General features: G+C 36.3%; 1 protein-coding gene across 3 annotated transcripts in view; it reads left to right on the forward strand.

The window, feature by feature from the left end:
* Positions 1–26646, forward strand: part of LOC125233001 (homeobox protein homothorax) — a 430647-nt gene that overhangs the window by 50278 nt on the left and 353723 nt on the right. For all 3 annotated transcript variants that reach the window (XM_048138864.1, XM_048138865.1, XM_048138867.1), the window contains exons 4-6: positions 8616–8666; positions 12400–12450; positions 17860–18027. In XM_048138864.1, coding sequence (XP_047994821.1) covers positions 8616–8666; positions 12400–12450; positions 17860–18027 — 270 coding nt within the window. The remainder of the gene's footprint in view (positions 1–8615; positions 8667–12399; positions 12451–17859; positions 18028–26646) is intronic.

Raw genomic sequence — 26646 nt, forward strand, 5'->3', positions numbered from 1 at the left:
TAATAACAACAGCATGAATTTACAAACATATAAAATTACTAAACCTAAAATAATAAAGAGGTTTTTGATAAAAAATACTTAAACATACTTATTTAATAATACAAAACAATATAATATATAATGTAATGAACTGAATGACCTGTAAATGCACTACTTTGCCAATAAATTTTGTATATCTGTACGTGTACAATGAAATAATTGACATCATAATATAAATTTGTCTCTAAAATAATTGCTCAAAGGACAGTCATTGATGCTGCTTTAGATATTGATGTTGTGCAATACTTACCTAAAGTCTTCTAATAAATATTATTAATGAATACATACCTAACCAAGGATATGTGTTAATATAACTTTTATGACAACAAAGTGCAAAACAATTGTTACAAATGCTGTATGTAACACTGTATAAGACTGTTTAAAAATCTAAGTATTACGACGCGTAACTTACCAGTAATGGCGACTTAAATCGATTTTTTCATCCCTTTAAAAGAATTAACTTTAAAAATTACATTAACACAGCCGCTACCCGCTAACTTATCAAACATTGCACCATTACGCTCTAATTTCCCGCTGGGACTGCCAGGGGTTCTAAGGGTTCCATAGCTATCTTTAAAAAGAACTATCCGCCTAGGGTTCCATACGCGCATACACCCTTTCATGAAATCAAAGAAGGGTGGATCGCTCATTTATTCATGTGGTGCACTTTACTTTATTTTTGTTTAAACACTCTCACCACAGAGTTTATGTTCAAAACAATGTTAGATAAACACTGCAAGTTCATACGAAATTTAAAGGGTTAAGCGACGCACAGTGGTTCCCCCACCGCACAAAAATTGTAAAATTTATATTTGTTTATTCAAAAAACATCAAGATTTTAAAGAGGGCTAATAAATTCATTTTATAGAAGAATTTTGATTGTTATATAACAAATGATACGTTATTGTGTTTTGACTGTCAACTACTATGAAAACAAACTGGAGTCCGATAAATGTACGAAACGTCTTTCTTTAGCTTTTTTACGATGTTTTCATTTCAATTCGCTGTGAATGGGATGAAAAAACTTTTTAATCTCCTCATATAAATTCACAGACGTGTTCTACTCAACAAAAGTTGCTATTCTATTTTTTTTGTACTGCTTGTTTTCTTTTTACGGTTAAAAGGTGCACTTATTACATGTTGAGTTGGATATCAAATAAAATCGCTATGAAAACCTTACGTCTATATAATAACTTTTATGAATGAATTTTAATTACGATTTTAATCAATCATAAAACCGTAAACCGCATAGACTTAGCTCGCCTTCAAAAAACCTATAAAATTAAGTATGCGAAACATGACATGCAACTCGTATCAATATGCGACTTTCTCTTCATGTTAATAAGGTTCTTTTTATTCGATGTTATCCAATAGCAATCATAGATGGAATAGTTTGTTTTAACTAGACATCGTAAAAATTAAGCGATACTTGGAAAAAAGGTGTTGTAATGTAAACTTTAAGCTAAACTTAACAAGGTTTAAAGTAGAACGTGTATAACTTTAATGGTGATGTCAGTTAGTCCTTAGGGCTCTCGCAACCTTTTTGTCTAGATGCATATGCGAATGATAACAGCCAAGTAAATCATAATATAATTGTCGTTTACATGTTACATGCCATTTTAACGCAGCTGATTTAAAATTTAAATTGTAGTAAAACTACAAGAATATTATGCAAAATATGTGATATACAAGCGGCAGTGCAACTACAATCTTATGTCTTGTTAATTTTAGTCATTAACTAGTTTTATACGAAAAATGTATTATGATTGATTTTGTCTATATTCCAAAAAAATACATTGGCTAGATCGGTTAAAGGTAACTTTAAAGTCGATGAAAAACCTAAACCATAAATTCTGTTTCCCGGTTGATTTCGTCTATATTATTAATTTTTCAACCGATTTTCCTAATATTAGGTAGATACGATAATTCAATCGATTTTTTAATGTCAGATCAGGCCACATTAGGTTGTTGTTGCGGACGCTGAACTAACTATAGTCTTTATTTTTAGGTATTTAAATAAATGTAAACAGAATCTACCCTCAAAAAGCCACCTGAGGGTAAATGAGTACCTAGGTTCCACAACCAAATAAGTAGGTTCAGTGACAGATCCGCTTGGTTTTGTATGTAAGCGCTGGTAGCCTAGCGGTAAGTACGTGCGACTTTCGTTCCAGAGGTCGCGGGTTCGAATCCCGGCTCACACCAATGACTTTTTCGGAATTTATGTGCGAAATGTCATTTGATATTTGCCAGTCGCTATTCAGTGAAGGAAAACATCGTGATGAAACCGGACTAATTCCAATAAGGTCTAGTTTACCCGTCGGGTTGGAAGGTCAGATGGCAGTCGCTTTCGTAAAAACTAGTGCCTACGCCAAATCTTGGGATTAGTTGTCAAAGCAGACCCCAGGCTCCCATGAGCCGTGGCAAATGCCGGGATAACGCAAGGAGGATGATGACATTTTTTAAGTATCTAACAATATAGCGTATAGGTAAATGACCTTGACCATAGTCGCGAAGTACAGTAAGCAACAAAAGTGCATGACGAATTTATCAATGAATTTCTCAATGCAATTTTGCAGCAGAACTGGGTCATAGTCAAAATCGGAAGATCATCATGATTTGTTTGCATAACCACATTTACTGCAGGCACACTCCACACTATTCTTACCATACCTACCCAAGCCTAACGACTAATAAAAACTTAACGCCTTATATCACGGATGGGGTAATCGTCTTAACGGCGCAGCATTTAACCGTCCGCCCTGAAGACTCATTATGCCACCTTTATTGCGCCCTATAATTCCTCCGGCCCTCTAACTGACCTCAGAATGACCCTCCAGGGAACTGTTAGTGGTATTGTCACTGTTATAAGTAGTGAAGCTTTGATTTCAAAAGTATTATTTTGTTTAATGTTTTTTATTAAATCTTATAACTTATAACTCCTGCTAGTCACCTATTTCCATCACCAGTATTTAATATTTTACAAAAGTTATATCTTACAGTATAAAAAGGCATACTTAATGCTTTAAAGCACTCTCTAGTAGTCAACCTCGAACCTCGAGGCTAATCAAGTAATCAGTCTAAACTTTTTATGTGTGGGCACAACATAATGTAATTTTATAATTGTAACCATCCATTAATTATAAGAAAATTATTGTACATGTATACTTTGTGGTGGAGTTAATAAATACTTTTTTCATTTCATTTTCATTTTCATTTTATATATTTTTATTAAATAAGGAATTTTAATCAGAAGGTTTCAGTAATAGAAAAAAAACTTTCCAAAAAAATTTTAATCATAAGTTAAGTATGTAATTATTGTTTCCCTCAAAGATGCTTTAAATAATCGCTCTGCACTAAATAATAATTGGATACCAGTTTTAATTTCGGTGCATGCAAATTAGTTTGTTTTGCACAGTGGTAAATCATTACAGACAATACGGACAAAAACTCCTAATCACAAAATTACCGTGGTCACAATCCACTTAGTCAAAAAGGTCCCCAAATAACATGTCTGCCAAATTGCAGGTTATAACAGCTGTCAAAACGATGACGCCATCTTGTAAATTAATAAATCAAACACAACTCGCTAGTGACAAACCTCACATCAAAAATTACAGGTCACAAATCGTCACACAGCCGGGCCATAAATCAACTTGAATTCTTTGTCAAAAAAAAACTGAAACTAAGCAAATACCCGTCCCGTCTACCTGCCCTCGTATCTTTTGAATACTTTTCTTGTATTAAAATAAAATTTCTGAACGCACGGATTTCGAGGCAAAAAACGTAAGAAAAACGCTCCTTTCATGCTTCTTCCTGCTCCTACCGATAATACCATCCTGCTCTAATGGGGATGACGATACGCAGGCCAAAACTGAAGCGTCATTTAGACATTTTTGCTTTTAAGTGTCTTAGGAAGCAGGATTAACGAAACGCTTATTAGCAAATGTATAGCCAAAATACAGCAATGGGTGGAAATAAACGCATGGAATAACAAAACGCTGCGTTATCCCTTTCTATTCATTAGCATAACCACCCCATCGGGTAGTTCCACATAAAGCCACCATCACACGTTGCACATTTCGACGACAAAGCGCAAAGCGTTAATACATTCCGTTATGAATAATTTTCAATCATTTACATATTTACTGGGTCCCCTGCGAACAAAAGGAACGTCCCACGTCTAAGTTCTTTTAATTCCAGCACAGACAAAAGGTAAACAACCAAACCTCATTTTATAGACCTTCGTTTATGGCCATAATATTCAGTAGGAGTCATTTTGTTAAGAATATTTATGGCATTTTTTGTACGCCCCAAGGAGAAATGACTGATATTTGACGTTTACAAGGATACCATAAAGACATTTGTTCATTACGTCGTTTTACGACCGGTAGTAAACGGCGATATAGTTATATTCGCACGTCGTTGTCGCGACGTGTGATTGTCGCGCCGTCATCGTCTCGTCTCCGCCTCGGTCCCGCCCGTCACACGCGCTCACTATAAATAAAATTTTGTAACAGGAACGCGTCATATTAATACACTATAATTTTAAATTCCGAACTACTTCAGTAGCGGTTCGACCGGCCAGCATTTTTTCGATAAGACAAAAACGAAAAAAAAAACCACCTGCTCGCGCTCGGCTTCATAAAAAGTTATTAAATAGGAGGCGACTTAACTAAATTACAAAACTCGACCTTTGCGCATTATAGAATAATTTACCATTAAAGCTCGCCCGGAATGCGCTCGATTCTAAATCATATATTGATGTGTGACAAGTTTCAGAATCCCGTGCCCCAGTTGATTTATTAAAAGTCTGACGAGATCGATCAGCCGGCATCTTAGGTAGCGTTTCGGTGCTTTATTTTATCTTATAAATAGATTTTTTATTACAAATTACAGGGTACCACGTTTGGTAGCGATTTTGATGCCGTCACTTGTGTCCCGTGCATGGTAATAAGCACCCTTTAAATGGTCAATTCATTATGCGCTTTAATTTGTGTCTCATAAAGTTTAATCTTCATTGAACCGTGTAAAGATTCCTCAATCGGTCTTCAGCTTACGAATTTAATGCGAGGTTCCGTAGTTTTTTCCGTTGCTCAGGTAGCTGTGGCAGACAAACTCTTTTCCGTAAGAAATTCTGCAGTGCTCTATTATCGAATTCTCACGGGCAAAAATAATATCGCAAGGTTTATACTTTATAGCGAAGTTCTCGGCGTGTGGACGCCGGGCGCCCTGCGCGACACAAAAGGACTTACACGAAGGCATTTATTCAATTACACAAACAATACTGTATTTCGACCGAAAGTGCACAATGCGAAGCATAAAGCCCCAGGTAAGTGAAATGAATAGAGAGAACGGCGATTGTCGTCAGACAAAGATTTTAGGGACGAGTCAAAAGTTACGGTTGTTTATTTTTATGAGACATAAGGACACACGGGAAATAAAAACTCTTTAGAAATAGTTTTTGAGTTAAATCGACGGGATGTTGGGGCAGTAAAAATGGCCGCTCGCTCCCGATTCACATACCGAGTAGATACATATTGCGACGCATCCGACACCTACCATTCTGTCACCGACGCATGGTTTTTATGGTGTTATCAAATATAATGGGGACATTAAGCGCGCCGAAGCCACGTCGAATATCTAACAGATACATTCGGCGCAAATCTCTCACATCATTGAATTCAAAAGCAAAAATAAAACGAAATCTCGGTGGGAATCAAATCGGCATCGAAACAGGTTTACAAAAAGCGTATAAAAACAGCGAAAAAAATACTTGAAATTGACCATTTCCACCCAAGACGCGATATCAGCCGATCGGGTACCTTATTAGCATTTAATTCGTGGTAAAAAGTGGGGGTTCACGGGTCGCTGCCCCCCCAAATGACGGACTTCCTCGCCGCCGGCGGGGGAGGGTTATGTGTTTCACGTAATTTCGGTTCTGAATTTTTGATTGGTTAGATTGGAGACCAATTTTGGGGACTTTTAAGTACCTACTAAGATATAAAAACGATAGCCGTTCGGGCAGACCGTGTACGGAATAACAAGCAGGCACATGAGACAATTATCTTGGAATACATCGTGGATCTCAAATAGACTCGTGTATCTCTCTATACTGAACGTTTAAAGTCAATTTCTGTTATTAAATTAATAATAAAAATCAAAGAATCGTTAAATTTCTAGGACAGAAAAAAATGTTATCGTTAATCTCAAAGCACCTGCTCTAAAAGGCCAGCGTCGACTTATCGCGTGATCTACTAGTTTTGTTTTATTTCTTTTGTGGGAATAATCCCTTGGGTATTGTCATTCAAAGTATTAAAAAAAACTTATTTTAACTTTTTTGACCATAGAACATGGAACTTAGACCACTGTTTAGGTACTTACACGTTTAAATAAAAATGTCTCATTTTCTTTCTAAACTACAAGTGTGACATAAAACAGGTAATAACATAAAATAATGACAGCGTCAAGAATGATAGCTATTACGTAGTGGGCGGGATTCAAACCCGCTACCTCACGTTCACCATTAGCCGTGGTTATTACCGTTTTTTATCTACCTACGACACAACGTCAAATCTGAACCAGTAACTTGACAGTGACAGCCCTGCCTGCTTATAAATGCTGAAATAACTTTCGTTTAAGAATGCAACATGTTTTTAATAATATTTAAAAATCGAACAGAAAAGTCAATTATTCCTCATAATCAATATTTTTTAGATGACATTTATGACCCAGAGATCATAATCGATTCCATACATTTTAATGCCATCCATTTAACTAAAGGTCAGAGGAGTTTACACCTTATCCTGCGGCGTTACGATTATAACTTGCATGGCATCATTATTATGATGGAATGCATGAATTTGTTAAGAAAGATTTTAAGTAAAAATGATGTTCTAATTGTTAAGGGAATGAGACAAGATAAGTGACCGGCTGCTTATCATATGTAGTTCGAGGTATACTGATGCAATGCAATATCGTTTTTGCTTTTTCCAAATCGATATAGGGCAAATATGCTTGTATGTTGTTAGTTCATACTTCATACGCGATTAAGTCCTGATTTAGGAATAGTCTTATGAATGTTAGTATTTTTTTATGTATGTAACTATGAAAAGAAAAAATATGGTTTCTCGTAACGTTGTTTATGGACTTTATGATACCTACTTCTTTTTTTCTACACTACCGAGGGTACCGAGTAAACGAGACTTGAAAGCTCCTGTAGTGCATGGCTGCAAGTAGGCTATATTCAATATTTTTTTTGAAAAAAGAAGAAATTAAATGGCTCAATATTTTTATAAGTATTAATAAACTAAAGCAGACTCACTTTCATTTCACTTAAAAAACAAACCATTACACTCTCGTGAGTTAATGTTTCCATATCGTGCGTTTGATATTATTATAGTATCCAATTAATAGGCCGTTCACATTAAACTAGATATTTTTTATTTCTTCTATATAAAATGTACCGCTAACTAAAATCATTTAGTACATCGGGTAACAAACCATAACTTTACGCAAGCATCGTAAAAAAAAAAAAACCTACGTGATATATTTTAATAGCTCGATTGTGTTTTTGTCCATTTAATTTTGATTGTTTTGTGCGCGCCTCGAAACACTGTGCGAACGTTTTGTGAAACTTTATTATGTGAAAATTTGTGTAGCTTTCAAATGAGTTTTTAATTCTTTTCTTTACTTTTTTAGCAAGAAGACGCATGCATAGTGGTTCAAAGCCGTCGCAACATCCGTCAAAATTATTTACCTTCCTAAATGTTTTTTTTAATGTTTTTTTAAAAGCTTGTAAGTTCAAGTCAGTCAGTCATAAAAGGTCGAATGAGTCAATATCATAAAAAATCCGTCCAGCAGGCGGTGTGATAGCATCGCATATCCGGTCAAGCCTCAAACTCGAAAAAAGTGCTTCTTAAGTATACATGACTAAATATTACAGACTGTACGCGTAGGCAACTATCGTTGGCAACTCGTACAGTCAAAGTGCCAAAAACATGTATTCACAACCTTAACGCATAAGCATAAAATTGTGTGTAGGTACATATTTTTAGTATTTTATTGCATCTATTGTATTTGCCAAATACCTTGACTGTACAATATTTATAATTTAAGACACTTTTAAATCTAATTAGAACCCTTCAAAATTATTAAGTAGGTACATTAGAAAAAAAATGTATTTTGTTTCGAATGAAACTCATCCTACGTGGCCGTACTATAAGGTTCAAATTCTGGTGGGAACAATGTGTGGTGTGAACTTTAGTATTCCGGATGTATTTATTCAAATTGCCAAGGTCAGTGGCATTAATGCTGATAAAATTTTATCATGGTACCTACTACGAGTATCTATAAATGAAGTATATGAAGATAGTCGCTTCTGCGCTTTTATTCTTGAGCGTGCTCAGTTGCTCACGCGCACCGAACCGAGCGAGCATTTTATTACACTTCTAGTATTACCACCCGGCTGCGCTCGCCTTGCATTATAAATCCAAAACACACTACACAACTATACACCTAATAAACTTATATTACTTGCAAAACTTCCAATTATTAATTCAACTTTTTTCTGTTCACAGATACGCCAAGAGAAACCTTATTATATAGCGGACCCTGAAGTAGACTCATTAGTAAGTATTATTTTGTTTTATTTAACATAACAGAAGAGATAAATTAACCGCGAGGGATCAGTTTAATACGCCATAAAGTAGTGAACATTTTATAGTTCGCCTCGCCTCCAAGTAATTTACGATTTGATTAGTTAAAAAGCTGTCTGAAATTAACCACAGGTAAACGAGATGTATTTCTCGGAACAAAATAGAGTAATACGAATAAAAAATATATATTGTCACTCATAAAAAGCTGAATCGCACCGTCTCCCGCGGCTAGTGGACAAAAAGTGAAATAATAAAAAGATGGCGGCCACCCACCGTCGCCGTTCGACACGGATACTTAACCGATTTTTAACAAATAAAATCTTAGGCATTACGAATCGCTGGGCAGCGGGGGCGACGCGCTCAATATTTTGACTTTGTTAGGGAAATCGGTGCAGGCCAGCGCTGACGCATCGCCCGCGAAAGCCCACGTCCCAAACACATGACTTCTATTATTGCCATCGCTAAACTTGCACTCTGCGCGAGTCCATATACATCTGACCTCTAGATCCGTAAAAACCATGCATAATCGAAGATCATCACACTGGGGTTTTTAAGCTAACTTCCCGGTGAAGGATAAGAATAACAGCCCTCATATCCTACATTACGTCAACGTCGGTACATACAAAAACCATGATAACCGAGCTTAACCAGCGCGCAAACACAAACTTAACCGAGTTTAAAAACAGTAGCCTCAGCCATAAACTAAGTCTTACCTGCACTGATAAGCATCATTCATGCGCAGATAACGCTCCCAAACAAACGCAGCGACATCCGGGCTCGACAAACTTTAGAAAAATAGCTAAGTTTGTGTGACATGTGGGTCGACCGGTGTTAGTTTGCACAGCGTAAAAAAAGCTCAAGACGTAGTCAAAACATTCTCAAGTATTTGGTCTTGTGACATTGTTTAAACCTTTCATGTCTCAATCGTAATTTCTCGTATTGTACTGAGATTTAGAGCTCATTAAGACGCTGCGCTCGCATGCCAGCTTAATTACATTGTAGACACAGAGGATACATCCAATTCAGCGGCCAATCAAATACCGCAATGAAATTAAACCCGCATGCTAGTCTAAATGTGCCATTATTAGATGCTACTATGTCTACTGAAGCTACTGAAGGAATAGCCGACGAAACCGTGCTTTCTGTGCTTAAATTATAAATATTTGTATTTATTTTCCAGTTTATTCAAGTTTTTAGTGATCAGGATAATCTTTCAACTATCGAATTAGGAGCCTATTTCCAACTTTCGCTTGCCAACACAAAAACGATTAAATATTTTTTGTCCGTGACATCTTCAAAGTTCAACCACTGTCCAACTGCAATTGCCTCAAGATTTACTCCAACAAAACCCGACGTACAAAAATCCTCAAAAACGCTCAATTGAGTTTTCAACGAGTATTTAACAAGAAGTAATTTAGGCCAATTGAATTAAGTTTCTTTCATTTCTTTGTGGCCACATGGTTCCCCCGGGCGATACTTTTGTGACCAACTGACAGACAGACAGACATTGTTTACGTTTGCATAAAGGTTTCGGATGCAAGGTGTCCTCGTTAACATAATTTTCAAGGATACAATGCTATTCAAGCTTAGTTCTTCATTGACCGCGTAATTCGAGTTCTTATTTTCACTTACGAAGCAATTTCTAGACACTTTGTGTCTAAAATGTTTGGATGCTTATGATATGATGACAATTTATAACGTAGGTAATAGATTAATAGTATGGTATTCGATTTTTCCTATAATGTGTCAGAAAAATTTCACTTGGGAAATACGTTACCTTTTTTCAAAAATTTTAGCTTAACAGCTCTTAATGTCCAGGGTGTTAAAGGTATATAATCGTTGACCTATCAACAAACATATTACAGGCTCCATGTTTGCGCTACTGTTTGCATAGTTCACCTCTGTCAGACACAGATGTTTGACACTACCAACACAGATGCTTCTACGCAAACAGACATAACCTATCGCCAGTCCAAGATGGCCCCCGTTCGTACACCAACTGCAAGCATGTTGTCATTCTATAGACTGGATTTGTGAGCACGCGCGTTCGATCCGCGCATTGACAGTATTTAAATTTGGAATGTTGGTTTTTCTGTTTAAATAGAACGTTTGTTTTACTATGAAGTATGATAAGAATCTAGTAGAGCAGTTATGGATATAGGTGTATTAGTCTGAAGCAGGGTTATTTTTGAGCTAAAGTATATGGCGACAAAATTTAGTCTCGCTGCAAGCAACTCAAACTGTATTATCAGACTAGGTAGACTAACTTTATCTAAATATAACAAAAAAAAACAGTAGTTTCAGTACGAGTTGTTTCTAAAATCTGTAGTTTCTTGCAAAGATTTCTCCAGAAAGTTCTTTAGTTTTCTGGGATTTATCTACATATTATTGTAGGAAGAAAAGCATGTTGTACCAGTCTAGTGCCAATGGAATTTGGTACCTCCTGCCAATGTCAAAGTAAGGCTTAAATAAAATTCTAGAAGAATAGCTTTGAAAAGCTCAACGCCCTTTTCACGCCACAGATCCCATACAAGACAAACAGGAGCAAGTTTACCCAGAGTTAAAACATATTTTTATCTGTTCGCTTATGTCAACGTGTCTGAGCAAATAGCCTGAGGGTGGTACAACCTTCGAACCAGAAGAAAGACGTAGTCAAAGCCCAATCTTAATACGTAGGCTTTAGAAGTTAGATTTGATAGATATTCTTATTGGAGTTAAGACATTGTTTAGTGTGAGATATGGATTTAATTGATATTGCCTCTGCAGATGTTATGCGTGCCTGGTAGCTTCGTATTATGCCAATACGTTTTGTATTCAGGATTTAGGGCGCAAAGACAATATCTACAAATAATATTGTATTATGATCGTTCTTATCACGTTATAAATATGAGATAAATCCATAGATCTGTCTTTCAAAAAATTGTCTATCTGAAAGACAGCAGAATAATGTGGTATGCGCTGATATCATAAAAGTGGATGATAAAGTTAAAGTTTATGCGGAAAGAGAAATGCTACATATAGAGGCTATAGAACGTATTGGTTTAGTTACCTTTATAACCTACGATGATGTAGAAGAAAAATAACGGAAAGCAGCAGTTAAGGATAAATAAACGTCAATATAAGAAATACAGGCTTCAACTAGTTAAGTAGTTAGTCAACTGGGGGTAGTACCAAGACAAACAAGCAATGAAAGTCAAATAAAAATGATTTACGAGCTTTATGGCGCTATCAAACTGATTCAACTCGCATAATTGGCTTAATCGCCTTTAATTACCAAAAAACTACTAATTACAACTGTAATAAAACATACAGATTTGAATTGTAACGCATCTTCAATCAGAGATGCTATTAAAGTAGCATTAGAAACATCGGGTCTGATTGCACCTCTAAATAAAACATTTGATACCATCATTGTTTTTGTACCTGATAGTTAACATGATATAAAAACTGATCATGTACAGATGTAAAAAGATAGATGTATTGAGCGATTGGTTATGATATAAGGTATGTTTGCTCCTAACAATTTATCTGTCTAATCTTTTTCATCATTAATGATCGAAAGAAGATAGAATTCTTCTAAGATAACTTTAGACCGAATTTTGAACAGAACCAAAGTAAGAGAGAAATTCGACACGTACTTTGTCTAACTCATCTTTATTTGATCTTCTTTTTTATTCAGAACTCTTAACAATCCTTTTTTTTTCAGATGGTGCAAGCGATACAAGTTTTACGGTTTCACCTATTAGAATTAGAAAAAGTAAGTACCAATCTTATTTACCAAAGTGGAATGCATCTGGACCCGGCCAAGGGAACCAGTTCCCAAAAATATCACCTAACATTGTCCGAACATGATACCGCTTCGATTATCTGACCGTGTTGAAAAACAGTGCAGACGCATCGTTGAGAGCGGACCAGTGGAATGAGAGCTGAGGAAACGCTCTCATTATCAGGTTTCCCTAGTTTAGAGAGGCATATGATTATAATCAAGGCTAGGAGGTTCTTAAAGATAGATAGAACAAACTGGCGTCTAGTCAGTGCTATGGAAATTGTGCCTCTATGAAATTGCATGGAGGAGCAGCCATAGATTTGATTAGACGTCGACTCTCGATACTACTATTTGTATGAACAAAGTTGTCAAAATAACCGTTCTCTAACATATTCTTATGCGTTGTTGGGTGCACTTATGCTGGCTGCAGTGAGCCAGTACTTGCTAAGCAACAGAAATGACACTCCGATCCCGAGCCCTGATAGGGTATCGATCTCCCAACCGGTCCACCTTCTGTTTTAAACATTCGAATTTCGAAAACTATATCGTATAGTCAGGTGTGCGGTGAATGGGGCGAATGTTGTCGGTTTTTCGACGCCGATTTGGGCGAGTCCGGTTTTTGTCCTGAACTTATAACGGTAAAATCAAGGAGCTTTTTGCTATCCGCAATCACGTCGTACAATCTACACGCGATTTAATTAGTCGCGTAAAATTCAAATCCAGCTCCCCTGGAATTAATTTATATCAATATTATGGTCACGTTTGGAAACTAGTTTTGCTAACGTCTATATCGAGAAACGAGATACCTCACGACGCCATAGCGGATTCCGTAAATACTGAGATAGGAACCGGTAAATTTAGTGAAGGAAAAACACAAAAAAGTGTAATGAGATAATGTAATGCGATACCTCTGTACGAATTGCTGGCTGGAGAGATAAAAGCGTTTTAAAAAAGAAGCATTCGAAATTCAAAATTGTGGCGCAGCGTAAGAAACAAAACGTTCGCTCCTAGAACAGCCATACCTGTCCCCGCTATCGAAAAAATGTTTTTTGCTCTGTGCTCATATCCCATACACGTCTGTTTGTATCTCGTCTCGGTTTTTGTAGAGGAAAAAAAACACGCCGTTAGTTGGATCCATTTCCGCTCCACTACGCGTTCACAGGTGAAGGTTTTTGATCTTAAAACTAATAATTAAAAATAAAAAGAACGCCCGCCCGACCCGCGCACAATGAGATCTTGTTAAGTGCACTTTTTTCCCCACTTTGCTGTAATTACTTCGCTTTTTTGATAAACATTTTTATGAGCAGCGTTATAAAAGGGTTTCTTGTGTAAAAAATGTCAAAGGCTTTAATGATTTGTAATGAGTTCGAGATTTGGAATCAGAAACGTTCCTCAATTTTAACGAAAGAATCACATTATAATATCCAATAACGTTTTTTGATTTATGTTTTCAATATAATATGGCCGCTGGCGGGGATCGCGGCTAAGTCCTTTTTCGTCGCGCAGCTGATTGGCCGTCGCTGAGTATTTTAATGTACCCACAGCGTTCCCTAATTATGTTATGTGATAGACGCTTGGGTTCATTCGGTAATGTGCGCTGTACAAAAAACCCAATATTAAACTTTTTAATTTTCGAACGCATCTGACGCTCGTTAGCTGTTCCAAACACATCATTTTAAATTCGAGCACGCTATTTTTAATTGTAGTGTTGGCACGTTGGAATTATAGAAATCCGTTATTAAAAAAGTAACAAATTGAAAAACACTTCTTGTAGTTTTTTTTAATATTTAGTTTGTACATCGTAAACGTTATCTTCGCGACGTGGCTAAGTGATTTACGACAGGTCAGATTTGTTGGTTTACGGGCTCGAACCGAAACCGAACCTGGGACCCCGTTTACGACACGCGGTTTTATTATAACTTTTTATTAACCCTCTAATGCTTTGTTTGGGTTGCCAGGGTAGAGCCGACTCTATATGAAAATAAATTATTTGACCAACCATTTTTTAATACAACCATAAAGTAAAATCTATAATAACAAATCAAAGTATCTTTAAATTTAAAATGTCAGTTTAATTTTTTAAATCACATGCTAACCAAGGCGGAGTGAGGTGCCAACCGATTTGAATGCGATGCGGCCCAAAGGACCGGTTGTTTATTTTTATAAAAAAAACGAAAGAATCCGAGCCGGCCGGGTTATGCAATATGGCGCGGGATTTACATAAATATTGCCAATTTATATTGGAGCATAATATTGCCAATTTACGGTGAAGTATAATATTGTCAATTTATTTCGGGATACATGCCCTTGCAAAAAGGAAAAACTAAATGTTAGGCCCCTGCCATTTAAATCTTCCTTTTTTGAAAGCAACGCCGTACGCTTATTACATTTTTGGTATTTTAGTGAACAATATTTTGGATTAATATTACTTGTGGAAAAACATCCTAGTTACGGGATAATGTAGTATACCTCTACTTACCTATATTATATATAATGCCTTATGGTATTAAGTGCGCTTTTATACTAATATTATAAGGATTTTTTATGCAATTAAGGTAAATTTCATAAACATATGCCATTTCCTACATTAAATATTTGCATTCAATGGAAATATACGTAAGCGATATTATTAAAATTATTTATTGCATGTCGCTTCAGTTCACAACAATTCAAATTCAAAATAGCTTATGTCACTGTAAAAGTGGCTTATGATACATCATTACATTATTAAACAAGTAAGGTGTTCATTCGAAGCAAAACGTCTTAAGTCAATAAGAAAATACATATAATAATTACTCTTTATATTAAGAAGTTTTAAGGATTAATCTAACTTGGCAATCAGAAATGTCGCCCGTCGCATTAGCGAAGGAAATGGCATATAACGGTCCCTTTAAGCCGGCCGTGACACCGATCGTGGCGGATAGCCCACGCCACAACTAGATAGGGAGACTCTAAAACATACATACATACAATCACGCCTGTATCTCATAAACTACTCCAGTTTCAGTCACTCTTGGCAATTAAGGGGTTGAAAGAAAACAAAATTTGCCACAATTTAACCCATATCCCACAGTCGACTTGAACCGCTTCAAAGATACGTACCAGAATGGGGGTGGTGAAAATCATAACCCGTCACCATACGGGTCACCAGACTTTAACAAATAGTAGAAAATACCCTTAGATGACAATATGCCGCTTTTACTGTTTACGTATGACAAAATTGAGAACTACAGCAAAGAATTTTGCCGGTTCCTGTAACAGCATTTGGTAGGAGTAGTATGTAGGGGAATGACAATAAACCTCATTATATTCTGTAAGCGCGTAATTCCATTAGGTACATACCATGACACTAGATATAATAGAATGGGAAATATTGCTCAAATAACCGGCCATAAAGAACAGGGATTTAGCTTAAACCCCAAGTTCAAAAGAGCAATAGAAGCCCCAATAGAGAACGACCATACGTCAACGGACCGCCATTATATCACATTACATTCCAAATTTAAATAAAAAGTATTCGTTCAGAAACACCCCATATCTCAATCCGTGAGTCGCTCATTCCAAATTTAAATTTCTGGAAAGAGTTTGATGTTCGAAACGATAATCGTCTCGAACCCGACTGTCGGAATGCCGTAATATCTCATTAAAAGCATTACCTGCTAATAAACAACGACTTATCAGCGATCACAACGCGAACGACTTTAAATCCTTTCCTTAACGACTTACGGCACAATCTCTCTTACCCGCGACATAACGTTATGGCCTTTCACAAATACTTAAGAAAACAGTTCCAAATTTGAATCCCCGAAGAGTTACGATGTCAAATCTTAGTCGCTGTCACTTAAATCGAAAATAGTATCGGCGTCGGTCACAAACGTAGGATTAGACCCGAAAATGTTTGATTTTATTTTGAACAGTGTGTTTACTCTGTCATCCCTGAGCTTATAAAAGCACACTCAATCAAGATTTTGACATTGACAGCGCTCGGTTCGCGCAGTAGCGTTTATCCGTTGTAGTGTCAATAAAATTCTCACAGCCATAAATATGAATTTCAACGGTCGGTTGTAAAATTCAAATTATGATAAACAAACTGCAGCGCGTGCGTGCTCCGATGTGTAATTTACAAAAACCTGTCGATTAGGAAATTAGTATCCCGAAGACATAATTAGCTGTCAACAGCGGGAGCACCGTTTCCGCTTCCGCTGCTTGGTTCTATTTTCGAAATCCGCCAAGACGCTGTGCGTGTTCGATTTTTGTTTTTGATTTTTTTTCGAGCGGCTCACCTGCCAGCTTTATTGCTCCGTGTAAAAGCTGTCTAAAAATTTCGTTAGTCTTTTTATTGCCTCATGTTAATTTCTAAGCTAATTATGCCTATGAAAATGTATACAGCGAGCGAGGAATTAATACGCGCTTGGGGGCCGAAGACTAAAAAACAGTAAAAATGAGTTTCGTGCCGTTTTTACGATTCATTTGGAGTTTTTACAAGTGAAGCGACAGTTGGCCGAGCGTCCAAATGTATTCCCTTTGTTTCTATTGTATTGTTTTTCTCGTGTTTTTTTCTTTAGCTTTGTATGCTGATATTAGTTTAAAGGTCGCACTTTGTATCCGCAGTTATGAATTAATGAGTAACGGAGAGAAATTTAGACGTCACTTTGTTTGACACCGTTTGATCGGTAACACAATAGTTACTTAAATATAATTGTTTTTGACAAATAGGATGACATTCAAGTTTCACATAAATTACGTATTGTTTGTCTCATTAATTCAAACGAATGTTTACCATTTTACTTTAAAAATGACGTAAACAAACGACTCTGTTGTTTTATATTTAGAATAATTTCATCAAGATATGTTAGGTATACTATTTTTTTGCTTATTTATAATTATTACTTCATAACTTGCCTGGACTTCATTGTTCAGTTGCATACCCGGTATCTAAGTTACGGTAGAAATTATTAAAAAAAGAAATATTTATCCCCTTGAGTTTCAAATGACGTCTTAGAAAGACGCTATTTATGGCGCTAGTATTTTCTAGAAACACTACCATATTAATACAGGAAGACCGTCAACAATCAACAAAGGCTAAAAAACGTAGTAATCAGAGCGATAAGCTTCATAAACATGGTACATCCTAGCTAGTTAGCTACACAGTTGATAGATCTTCCTGTTTTAGCACGGTAGTCGAACAGATTCCACATCACGGTCTAAGCGCATATGAGAGTAATGCAACAAGAATTAGCATTGTCTACAACGCAATTCCCCATCACCGTCTAAGCGCATATGATAGTAATGCAACAAGAATTAGCATTGTCTACAACGCAATTCCCCATCACCGTCTAAGCGCATATGATAGTAATGCAACAAGAATTAGCATCGTCTGCAACGCTCGTTTCTGCGCAGGTCCACGAGTTGTGCGACAACTTCTGCCACCGCTACATCAGCTGTCTGAAGGGCAAGATGCCGATCGACCTCGTGATAGACGAGCGGGAGTCGGCGCGGCCGCCCGACGCCAACGGCGAGCGCTCCGCGCCCGACAGCAGCCACGACGGAGCCTCCACCCCCGACGTCGTGAGTACCCCCTACAATAGCAAACCCCATCTCATTCAGAGGCGCGATCCCCAACTAGCACCCAGCTCTACCACGAGCTACCTCGTGCACCCCTGCTCTTAGTTTGGCCATTGCAAAAACGAAGTACGTAAGGGGGTGCTCGCATTTTAGTTACATTTTCCGCCTCCCTCGCTTTTCATTGTACGCTCGGCCTCTGGGAGCGTTCGTTGGCAACGCTCCCGGAAAGCCTTAGTTTAAGTTCCTTTAGAACAAATCTTCGTTTTTGCAATTGGCCAACCTCTTTTCACTGTACGATTCAATCTAACACGTTGAATTTACATTTAAAATCAAAATTTACACGTAACAGTGGAGGGGTGAAAACGGGTGCGATCCGACGAGTTTGAATTACTTTGCGGCGGATGTTCTGGATTATTTGCGTTGCGTTGCATTCGGTAGTTTTTGCACCGAAATTTATGTATACGATTAAAAAAACATACGTATAACGTTGATTGTAATATGTGTATACTAATAACTTAGTAAGTAATGAGGCGTTAAGACCGCGAGGCCGCCGCTCTAGCGATACCGCGCCTACTTGTGGGTCTGTAGCATGCTATTGGCAATATTATACTGGCAATATTTCCAGCAACATGTTCATTATGCAATATTAAATTCTGACGGTATTATATCGCAGATCATGATTAATTCTATAATATTGCTGAACTGTCATTGGAAATATTACTATAGCAATATTGCCGTGTCGCAAACCCAGTTAGCTACGTGTTTCAGAGCTTAGATTAAATAAAAAAAAAACGTAATTAGATGTATTAAAAAAAAACTATTGGAAAACGAAGTATACGTAAAAAGATACAATTTTAACTTGCCTAAGTGAGAGTAAGGTTACTTAAGAGTTTTAAATTATTTTACTGGGTAGTTGCTAGTGTTATTGTTTGGCTAGTACACATATAGGTATCGAGGCGTTTCTCTGAAGAGCAAAATATGCTTTTTATAATTAGCGTTTTTGCCAGTATTTCCCGAGAAAAAATCGCGGCGATTTGTCATAAACGCTAATCATGAAATAAACATACCGTTTCATAGAATTTCATATTGATAGCATGTTTTCGAACATACGATAGAGAACTATAAGTATGTAATTCTATAAAACCTGTTTAATTGTTGTTCAATGAAACGCCCGAGAATCACATATACGTAATAGTGGTATGTCAATAGCACATTTTAGTTAGTGAGATGAAAATACGTATGCAGTATACGCTAGGTGTTAAGGCTTGCCGCGGTTTGGCAACGTCGCTTTGATGTTGTGACGAAAATATACAATTTGACTGTGCTTTTCTTTGTAGAATTCGATAGCCGATATCGAGAAAACTTTTTGTCAGAGTACTCATTTAGCGACGTGAAAATGGAAGCTTTCAATAAGTAGCGTTGCTAAATGAGAATATAGAATTCAAAATACTATAAAGAATCTAAAATACTATAGAAATACGAAGCAGGTACTAGTGAATATTCTTAGGTTAAATATTTTAGGCTAAACTCAGCCCTGCTATCTATAGATTCATCATTTTTCAAAACACGGGTAGATATAAAACAGGAACCAAATGCTACCTGCACACTAGTTCGATAAACTTTATCGCATCGGTGCGTTCCTATCGCACTTACAAATACTGCGAAAAGGACGGCCTTACGTTTATCACATGACCATGATTGCCTAGGGATAATTGTATATTTTCGTCATACACCTGAGCTGCGTTTGTAAGGCGGTATAGATCAGTTCTCGTTCTGAGAAGCTTGTGGCTTGTCGGATAATCTCGTGAAACGTTAAGAGTTGGAGTGGGACGGAGAAGCGTCCATCTCACCAGAAAATCTATCAAATTGTAGGGTTCAGCATACAAAATAAACCTGTGAGGGATCTATTGGTGCGTTTAACAGCCTTTGCTGTTGCTAAAATTCCAGTGTTTTATAAAAGTGGCTGCCATGATACAATCTCAGGACTACTTTACAAGTCGACTGACAATGAATGAAAGTTTTTGAGAGGAGAGAAGATGCCTTTGCAGGTATACTAGACCAAACTTATTCAAAAAGAAAAATATACCGGAAAATTAGGTCTTTGGCAGCTCTAAAATGTAAATTTTGTTCAAAATTCTGACACTTCTTAGATCCACTCTTAATCTGACACATCACGAGGTTCTCCTTCAAGACAGATCGGATAAATGTACGCGTTACTACTAGGAACTAGATGCTTAACTGATTAGACGTGTTCGATCATTTCCAAATAGTTAACTTCTTCACAATAAAATAAGGTTATTTTTACGTTTGGATTTGGATTTTCGTAACGGTTTTGACGAGGTGCACGTGACGATAGGTCGTAAACGTCCCGTACAGTTGGTAGCCCTCTTTAAAAGGATTCTCTTTTTGAAATTGCAGAGACGCAAACTTTTTTTCTTTCGCAAAAAGTTTTTAGAACTTTTTTAAGTTTGGCTTGCTCAGAATCGTTAGCGTTATTTGATCAAGATCAGAGAACGCTAAAAATTCTGCGGCAGACAGATAAAAAAACGCTTTTTGTAGAAAAATTGCTCCTGTACGGACTAGGATGAAATTCTCGGTTTTGTTTAATATTGCTTAAGGAATATTTTGGGCGTTGAGACTGATTGTTTTGTTTGTGTTATATATTATTTGAATTTCCCATATTGTTAATATGAGCCATACTTAACTAATGTAAGCGTCCTAAAGTTGAAAGGGTATATTTTATTCTATGGCTATAGTTATTTTTGTCTGTATATGAGTTTTTTTAACATAATATGTAGTTGGTTGTCTAAGTTAGGTTTTAGTATAACAAAAGTAGGTTTCTTATAATGTTTGGAAACTTATTTTCATAAATCTAACTTGTAAATGTATTAATATGCTATTTGGTGTACGTCCATCTTGTATGTCAATGTGATTAATTTTATAACATTATTTTCTGAACGGATTAAACAATAAAATGTTCTGTTTTAAATTAAATCTGGCAGTTTACTTTATACCAAGAGCCGTTCACATAAGATAAAAATCTTAGGTGCAGGTATTAAATATGAAACAAAAAATAAGGTTGCTTCGGATATGGATGCAGGTTCAAATCCTACTAAGAAAATTTGGTGATTTTAACTTTAACAGAGAACAACACTCATATTCTGAAAGTTTAAAAATGTCTGCCCTTCAGTGACAGTAAATTTCACAGTCTTTTTAATTCCACAGACGATTAAACCGAATCAAGGAAACTAGCAAAAATACATATCCCAGTAGGCATAAATAAAAGCACAAAATCCTGCATTTCCTGAATTTAATAGAGTCGAAAATTTCCCGCGTTCTCTGAGGAGTTTAAAGTGAAACCTTTGACAGCGCCCGGAGACGCCATAACGCATTTTTATCATGGATGCGATGGGGAAGGGAAGGAAATTGTTTCTTTATGGCTTATGCGTAGACTGCGGAATTTAGATCTCCATGATCCACTGGATTAGGAGGTCTAGTCAATATATTCGTCGAAAAGATGAGAAGATATTGATTGATAAGGTGTAATACTGGATTAGGTCTAGTCAAGGTGATAATCGCTGAAAAGATGAAAATACATTGAAAATGTTACAAATATAGAGCTATCTCGGTAATATAACCATATTACTGCGGACAAACCATTTCTATTGCTAGGAAAAGTCAAACTAAACTAGACATTTTCGTTTGGAAACGCAAATACGATTGTCATATTGATTGACTTGACTCTGGAGAGATGATGATAGTCTTTTTAAATGTATTAGTCGACCTTACGCTGCTGATCGAATCACGGACTGTATAAAATACATTTTTAAATATATGTCCTGAAAAAAATCTAAATATTAATCTACCATAGACATCCAGTGCTGTGCATCAAGCTACGCTTCAGCTCCGTTCTACTTGAATATATCGGCATATTGCCCAACTCTACTCAATCAATATGCCTATGATTGGTACACGCAAAATCATCTTGCGCCATCTACTGGTTACAATTTTGCCTGACTCAAACAATATTTGGGCACCAATACGTGGTGTCAGCGAATTATCTTGCGAGATCTAGTGGCAAAGAGACCAACAAGCTTATGGCACCCTGCGCGCTAATCCGTGCGACCTGGCCGCCAATCTGATATTTTATTTATTCTTTATAGTCTGCCATTGACGGACGATTGGGGGAGGGCTTGCAATTGCTTCCAAATTCGAATTATTGAATTGAGTTGTTTAGAATTTTTAGCTGTTTGAACCTTAGATTAATAACACCAGATGGTGTGTCCGAACATCCTAGTGCAGCCATGCCAAGTGTGATTTTTTTTCGGACTTGTGTGATTGTATCCGAACTGCCCTCGCAGTACTCAATTTCAAGTCGTTCTAAAAACATCTCCCGAAAAAATTTTTATTTGCGAGTAATATTGTAGTTTGTGTCGAGAATGGATGTTATAACACAACATATAATAAAAATAAACCGCCCGATATTACATTAAAGTATAGAGTTTAATGTGATATTTTTACGAAATCATAAATACTAAAATTGAAATTTTTGTTGTCGGCCATTTCTTATAAATGTTGCCAGTCCAATGATTTTTTTTTCCGCCAAATGATGTTTCAAATATAAGTAACAAGAATTTTAGGTTCTTTGTATGTATATTTAAAGAAATACATTTTAAAATGAAAAAAAAAATTCCTAAGTTTTCTCAAAGACACAAATTTTGTTGTTTTATCGAAATTCGAATACTAGCTAAGTATTAGGCTTCCCACAGACAGTCTTAAAAATTCATAATCTTAAAAAAAACTTGTATGCAATCTGACAGTTCAAACTGACACTGACAAGTCACTGACAGATCTGTCAGTGTCAATTTGCATACAATTTTTTTTTAAGATTATGAATTTTTAAGACTGTCTGTGGGAAGCCTTATAGCATAATGTTTCTTCATTGTAGATTTCTGACTAAACTGCTTCTGTCTGTGCAACGTACGAATGTCATGGTACTCGTATTTCAGTCAGTCTCAGTACAAGAAGTACTGAAATTGACTGAACTAGCATGAGAAATACGAACGTTTCCGGAAAAATACGAAGGAAAAGCTTTTCGCACTACAACTTTCGATAAATGCCTGTACGTGGGAGCTAGAAAAGAATAATTATTTCTCGCTCCCACTTACAGGATAGTAATTGGATGACTTTGGTGCGGCAGGGTCCTCGTACGGTCATGTGTTAGCACTATAATAACACTCCCGATTTAATTGTAGATGTTAAAAACAAATCAATAGCATAAGTAGAACAGTTCTTAAGATATTTAAAAATGTGACAGACGGACAGAGTCGCATCAAAAGGGTTCCTGCTGTAGGGTGAGGTTGCCAACAATGAGCCACCAAAAATTTAAATCTTAATAAGTCAGTCATAATAGGTCCAAATTAAATTTTTTTTATTCAGTGCATTTGTTATTTATCTAGCTCTAAATTTTCATCATTATTTTTTAATAAAACTGAATAGAAGTCGAGATATTTTAGTTTTTTTAAAAGATGAATAATGGCTCATTGTGTACAATCTCTGGTACAGACTGAACCGGTACGATGTATTCAATGAACCGGCCTAGTACACAATGAATCTACCATTATATAATTGCATAGTTTTTGATAAATAATTGCAAAATATACAAACTGATTTAGGTAAATATGGGGCAATTTAATAAATACAACATTTACAATGTCAAAAATGCTTATTTATTTAAACTAAGAGTAGTTTACTAATGTAATCGTCACAATATTCTTCGTTATATGAAAAATAAAGTCTTGCACTTCAAAAAACTTAAATAATATATGTATTATCATATATTTTTGTACTATATAGTAACGTTATATTAGATATATTTATATTAACTCTTAAACATGGCAAAAGTTGTACAAAATAGACCTTCCAAAGGCTAACTAGAGAATTACCTAGAGAACCTGGTTCATTGAGTACTCTAGCCTTGTGGTTCAATGTGTGCTAGATATACATTTTCACTTTTTAAATTCGGTAAAAAATAAACGGCACAAGAAAGCCGCATCAGTGAATGTCAAAAAGATCTGATTAATTAGATAAATCAAACATAACTACATTCTGAGAAAATAAAAAAACTAAATACTTACTTTTTTTTGTTTTCTTGTCCAAAATCACAAAATACTTCACTACACGTGCAATTTCAACGCGGACCGGCCGCCGTCTGGGGAGCGAGCGGGGGAACCTTAGCGGCGCGTGCCTATGTTCGCAGTGCAGTTTGGCAACGTCGCATTTTCGAATAAAACCGTTGGTTCCTTGTGTACCACTGGTTCTCTGTTGCCCACCTTACCCTACCCGGTTACTTCAGATGCTTACTAGGTAACCAAACAGAAATTTATTTGTATAGGCACTCAATATGTTTATTTTTAAAATAAATTCATTTCAACCATTACTTAGAACATTTCCATGGAGCACACACTAAAAATTATTAAGTAGTAATTAATTATTATAACCAAGTACAACGACTTTGTAAAAATCCCAACTTCGAGCGAAATCATTTTTCTCTGGCAACATTTTTTATATGCATGTGTGCGTGGGGTGAGCGTAAAACAGGCGCGTTCCACGCACACATCGATCGGGTTTTGGCTTCATTGTTGGCCGATGAGTTGTATGGAAACTAGTATTATATATGTAATATTTCTATGTGTTTGAACGTTCTTTAAAGATATAGAATAGTCGTTAATTAATAAACTCTTACAGTAGTTTTCTCTCAACTATTATTCAGAATCGCAAAAAAAAAATAGTTGTTCCATTCCGACTGATGTGATGTCATTTCTATGGAACAGCCAATTTTTTTTGGGATTTCAATATTGGTCCCGTAATAAAAGTTGTTCATTATGCACTCAAAAGTCACTTTTCAAAGTATAGTCTGATATTGACGGAAAATTGAGGAAAATGGGGCTAAAATATTGCTTTTTAGTTTGAATTATGAAAAAACAGTAGTTAGCTGTTTGATTTTGTGCGTTTGAAATTGGCCGTTAAAGTATGAGTCTTTAAAGGTATTAATTTGAATAATAATAGCCATTAATTGGTATAATTACAGTTTTTACTTGCGGTATTTTGCTCTCAACTGGTTTTTATTAAGAACACATCGGCATTGGAAGTAAAAATAATTATAAATAACGACGGAAAAATTATATTCTTATCTTTGTTTAGAATAATTAAATAGTTAATATACTTGCGGTATTTTCTGAACTGGTTTTTATTAAGAAGATGTCGGCATTGGAACTAAAAATACAAAACATGACGGAAAAATTCTTTTCCTTTCCTCGTTCAGAATAACTGAATAGGAATAACATTCACAAGGCTCATTACTATGCAGATGCGGCTAGGTGTAAATAGGTTTAATTATCTATTCCAAGCTTAATGAAGCCTGATAACTATATCTGCACATTTTTTAAATGTTAACTGGAAGAACACAAAGGGTGTGGTAAATATTCATATTCATATTCATTTTTATAAGTATTAAGCATACATTGTCAATGACATTAGAAGAGAATGCGTGAGTACATAACTGCATACCCTTTTTAGCATTTAATACTTATAACATTACTAGCTTTTGCCCGCGGCTTCGCTCGAATTAGAAAGAGACAAAAAGTAGCCTATGTAACTCTCCATCCCTTCAACTATCTCCACCTAAAAATCACGTCAATTCGTCGCTCCGTTTAACCGTGAAAGACGGACAAACAAACAGACACACACACTTTCCCATTTATAATATTAGTATGGATTTCAAGCTTCAATCGCATCGCATAAAAGGTAAACAAAAGTGTGATGGTGTTTCGAGTCCCGAAACATAGATATGATAGCTCCTTACAGTTCCTGTAGGCCTAGCACATGATGGCCGCGGGAGTATGTCGCCGCGAGATAGACTACCCGTCCTTATGTCATTAATACAGTTAGAAGAAGACGTGGCATCTATCTCGCGGCGACATACTCCCGCGGCCATCATGTGCTAGGCCTACTGAAAATCATTTTTTCTACTCCCGTACTGTTATTCGTGAGTTACTAGGTCGTGCATAGAACTTTAAAACCCTACATAAAAGATGTCAGGACAAGTCTATCTAGTCTATACCCTGAAAACATTTAGTAGCAGTAGCACGATATAGCTGTTTTACAGTTCAGTAAATACATTGCTACCAACTTAACAAACCAATTCGCAGAGTCGAGACTCCTTCGTTTTCTGCTGCGTTCATTGGCGACGACGCGTCGAATCGCATTCAAATGTATGAGAACTCGATTCAACTCGGCTCGATTCGTCTTAGTGGCCAGGCACCATACCATAGACAGTTTTATTTTCATGTTTGCACTCAAACTGCATATTCAAAATGGTAGGCGGTCCACCTAGATAACTAAGATGACTGAAAGTAGGTATTTGTTGAATTTATAATTTTCTTTCAAAATAAGTGCTTGGTCGTAGAAAAAGTATTGTATGCAACGGTGTTTAACTGAGTCAAAAAATGCTCGTGGCGTCTTTATTAACAATTTTCGGCTTCGCCTCAAATTGTTACCCACGCCACTCACCTTTTTTGACCTCTTTTAACCACCAGTTGCATAAAATACTATAAAATGGCG

This window comes from Leguminivora glycinivorella, chromosome 13 (assembly GCF_023078275.1).
Source record: "Leguminivora glycinivorella isolate SPB_JAAS2020 chromosome 13, LegGlyc_1.1, whole genome shotgun sequence".
Classification (NCBI taxonomy): domain Eukaryota; kingdom Metazoa; phylum Arthropoda; class Insecta; order Lepidoptera; family Tortricidae; genus Leguminivora; species Leguminivora glycinivorella.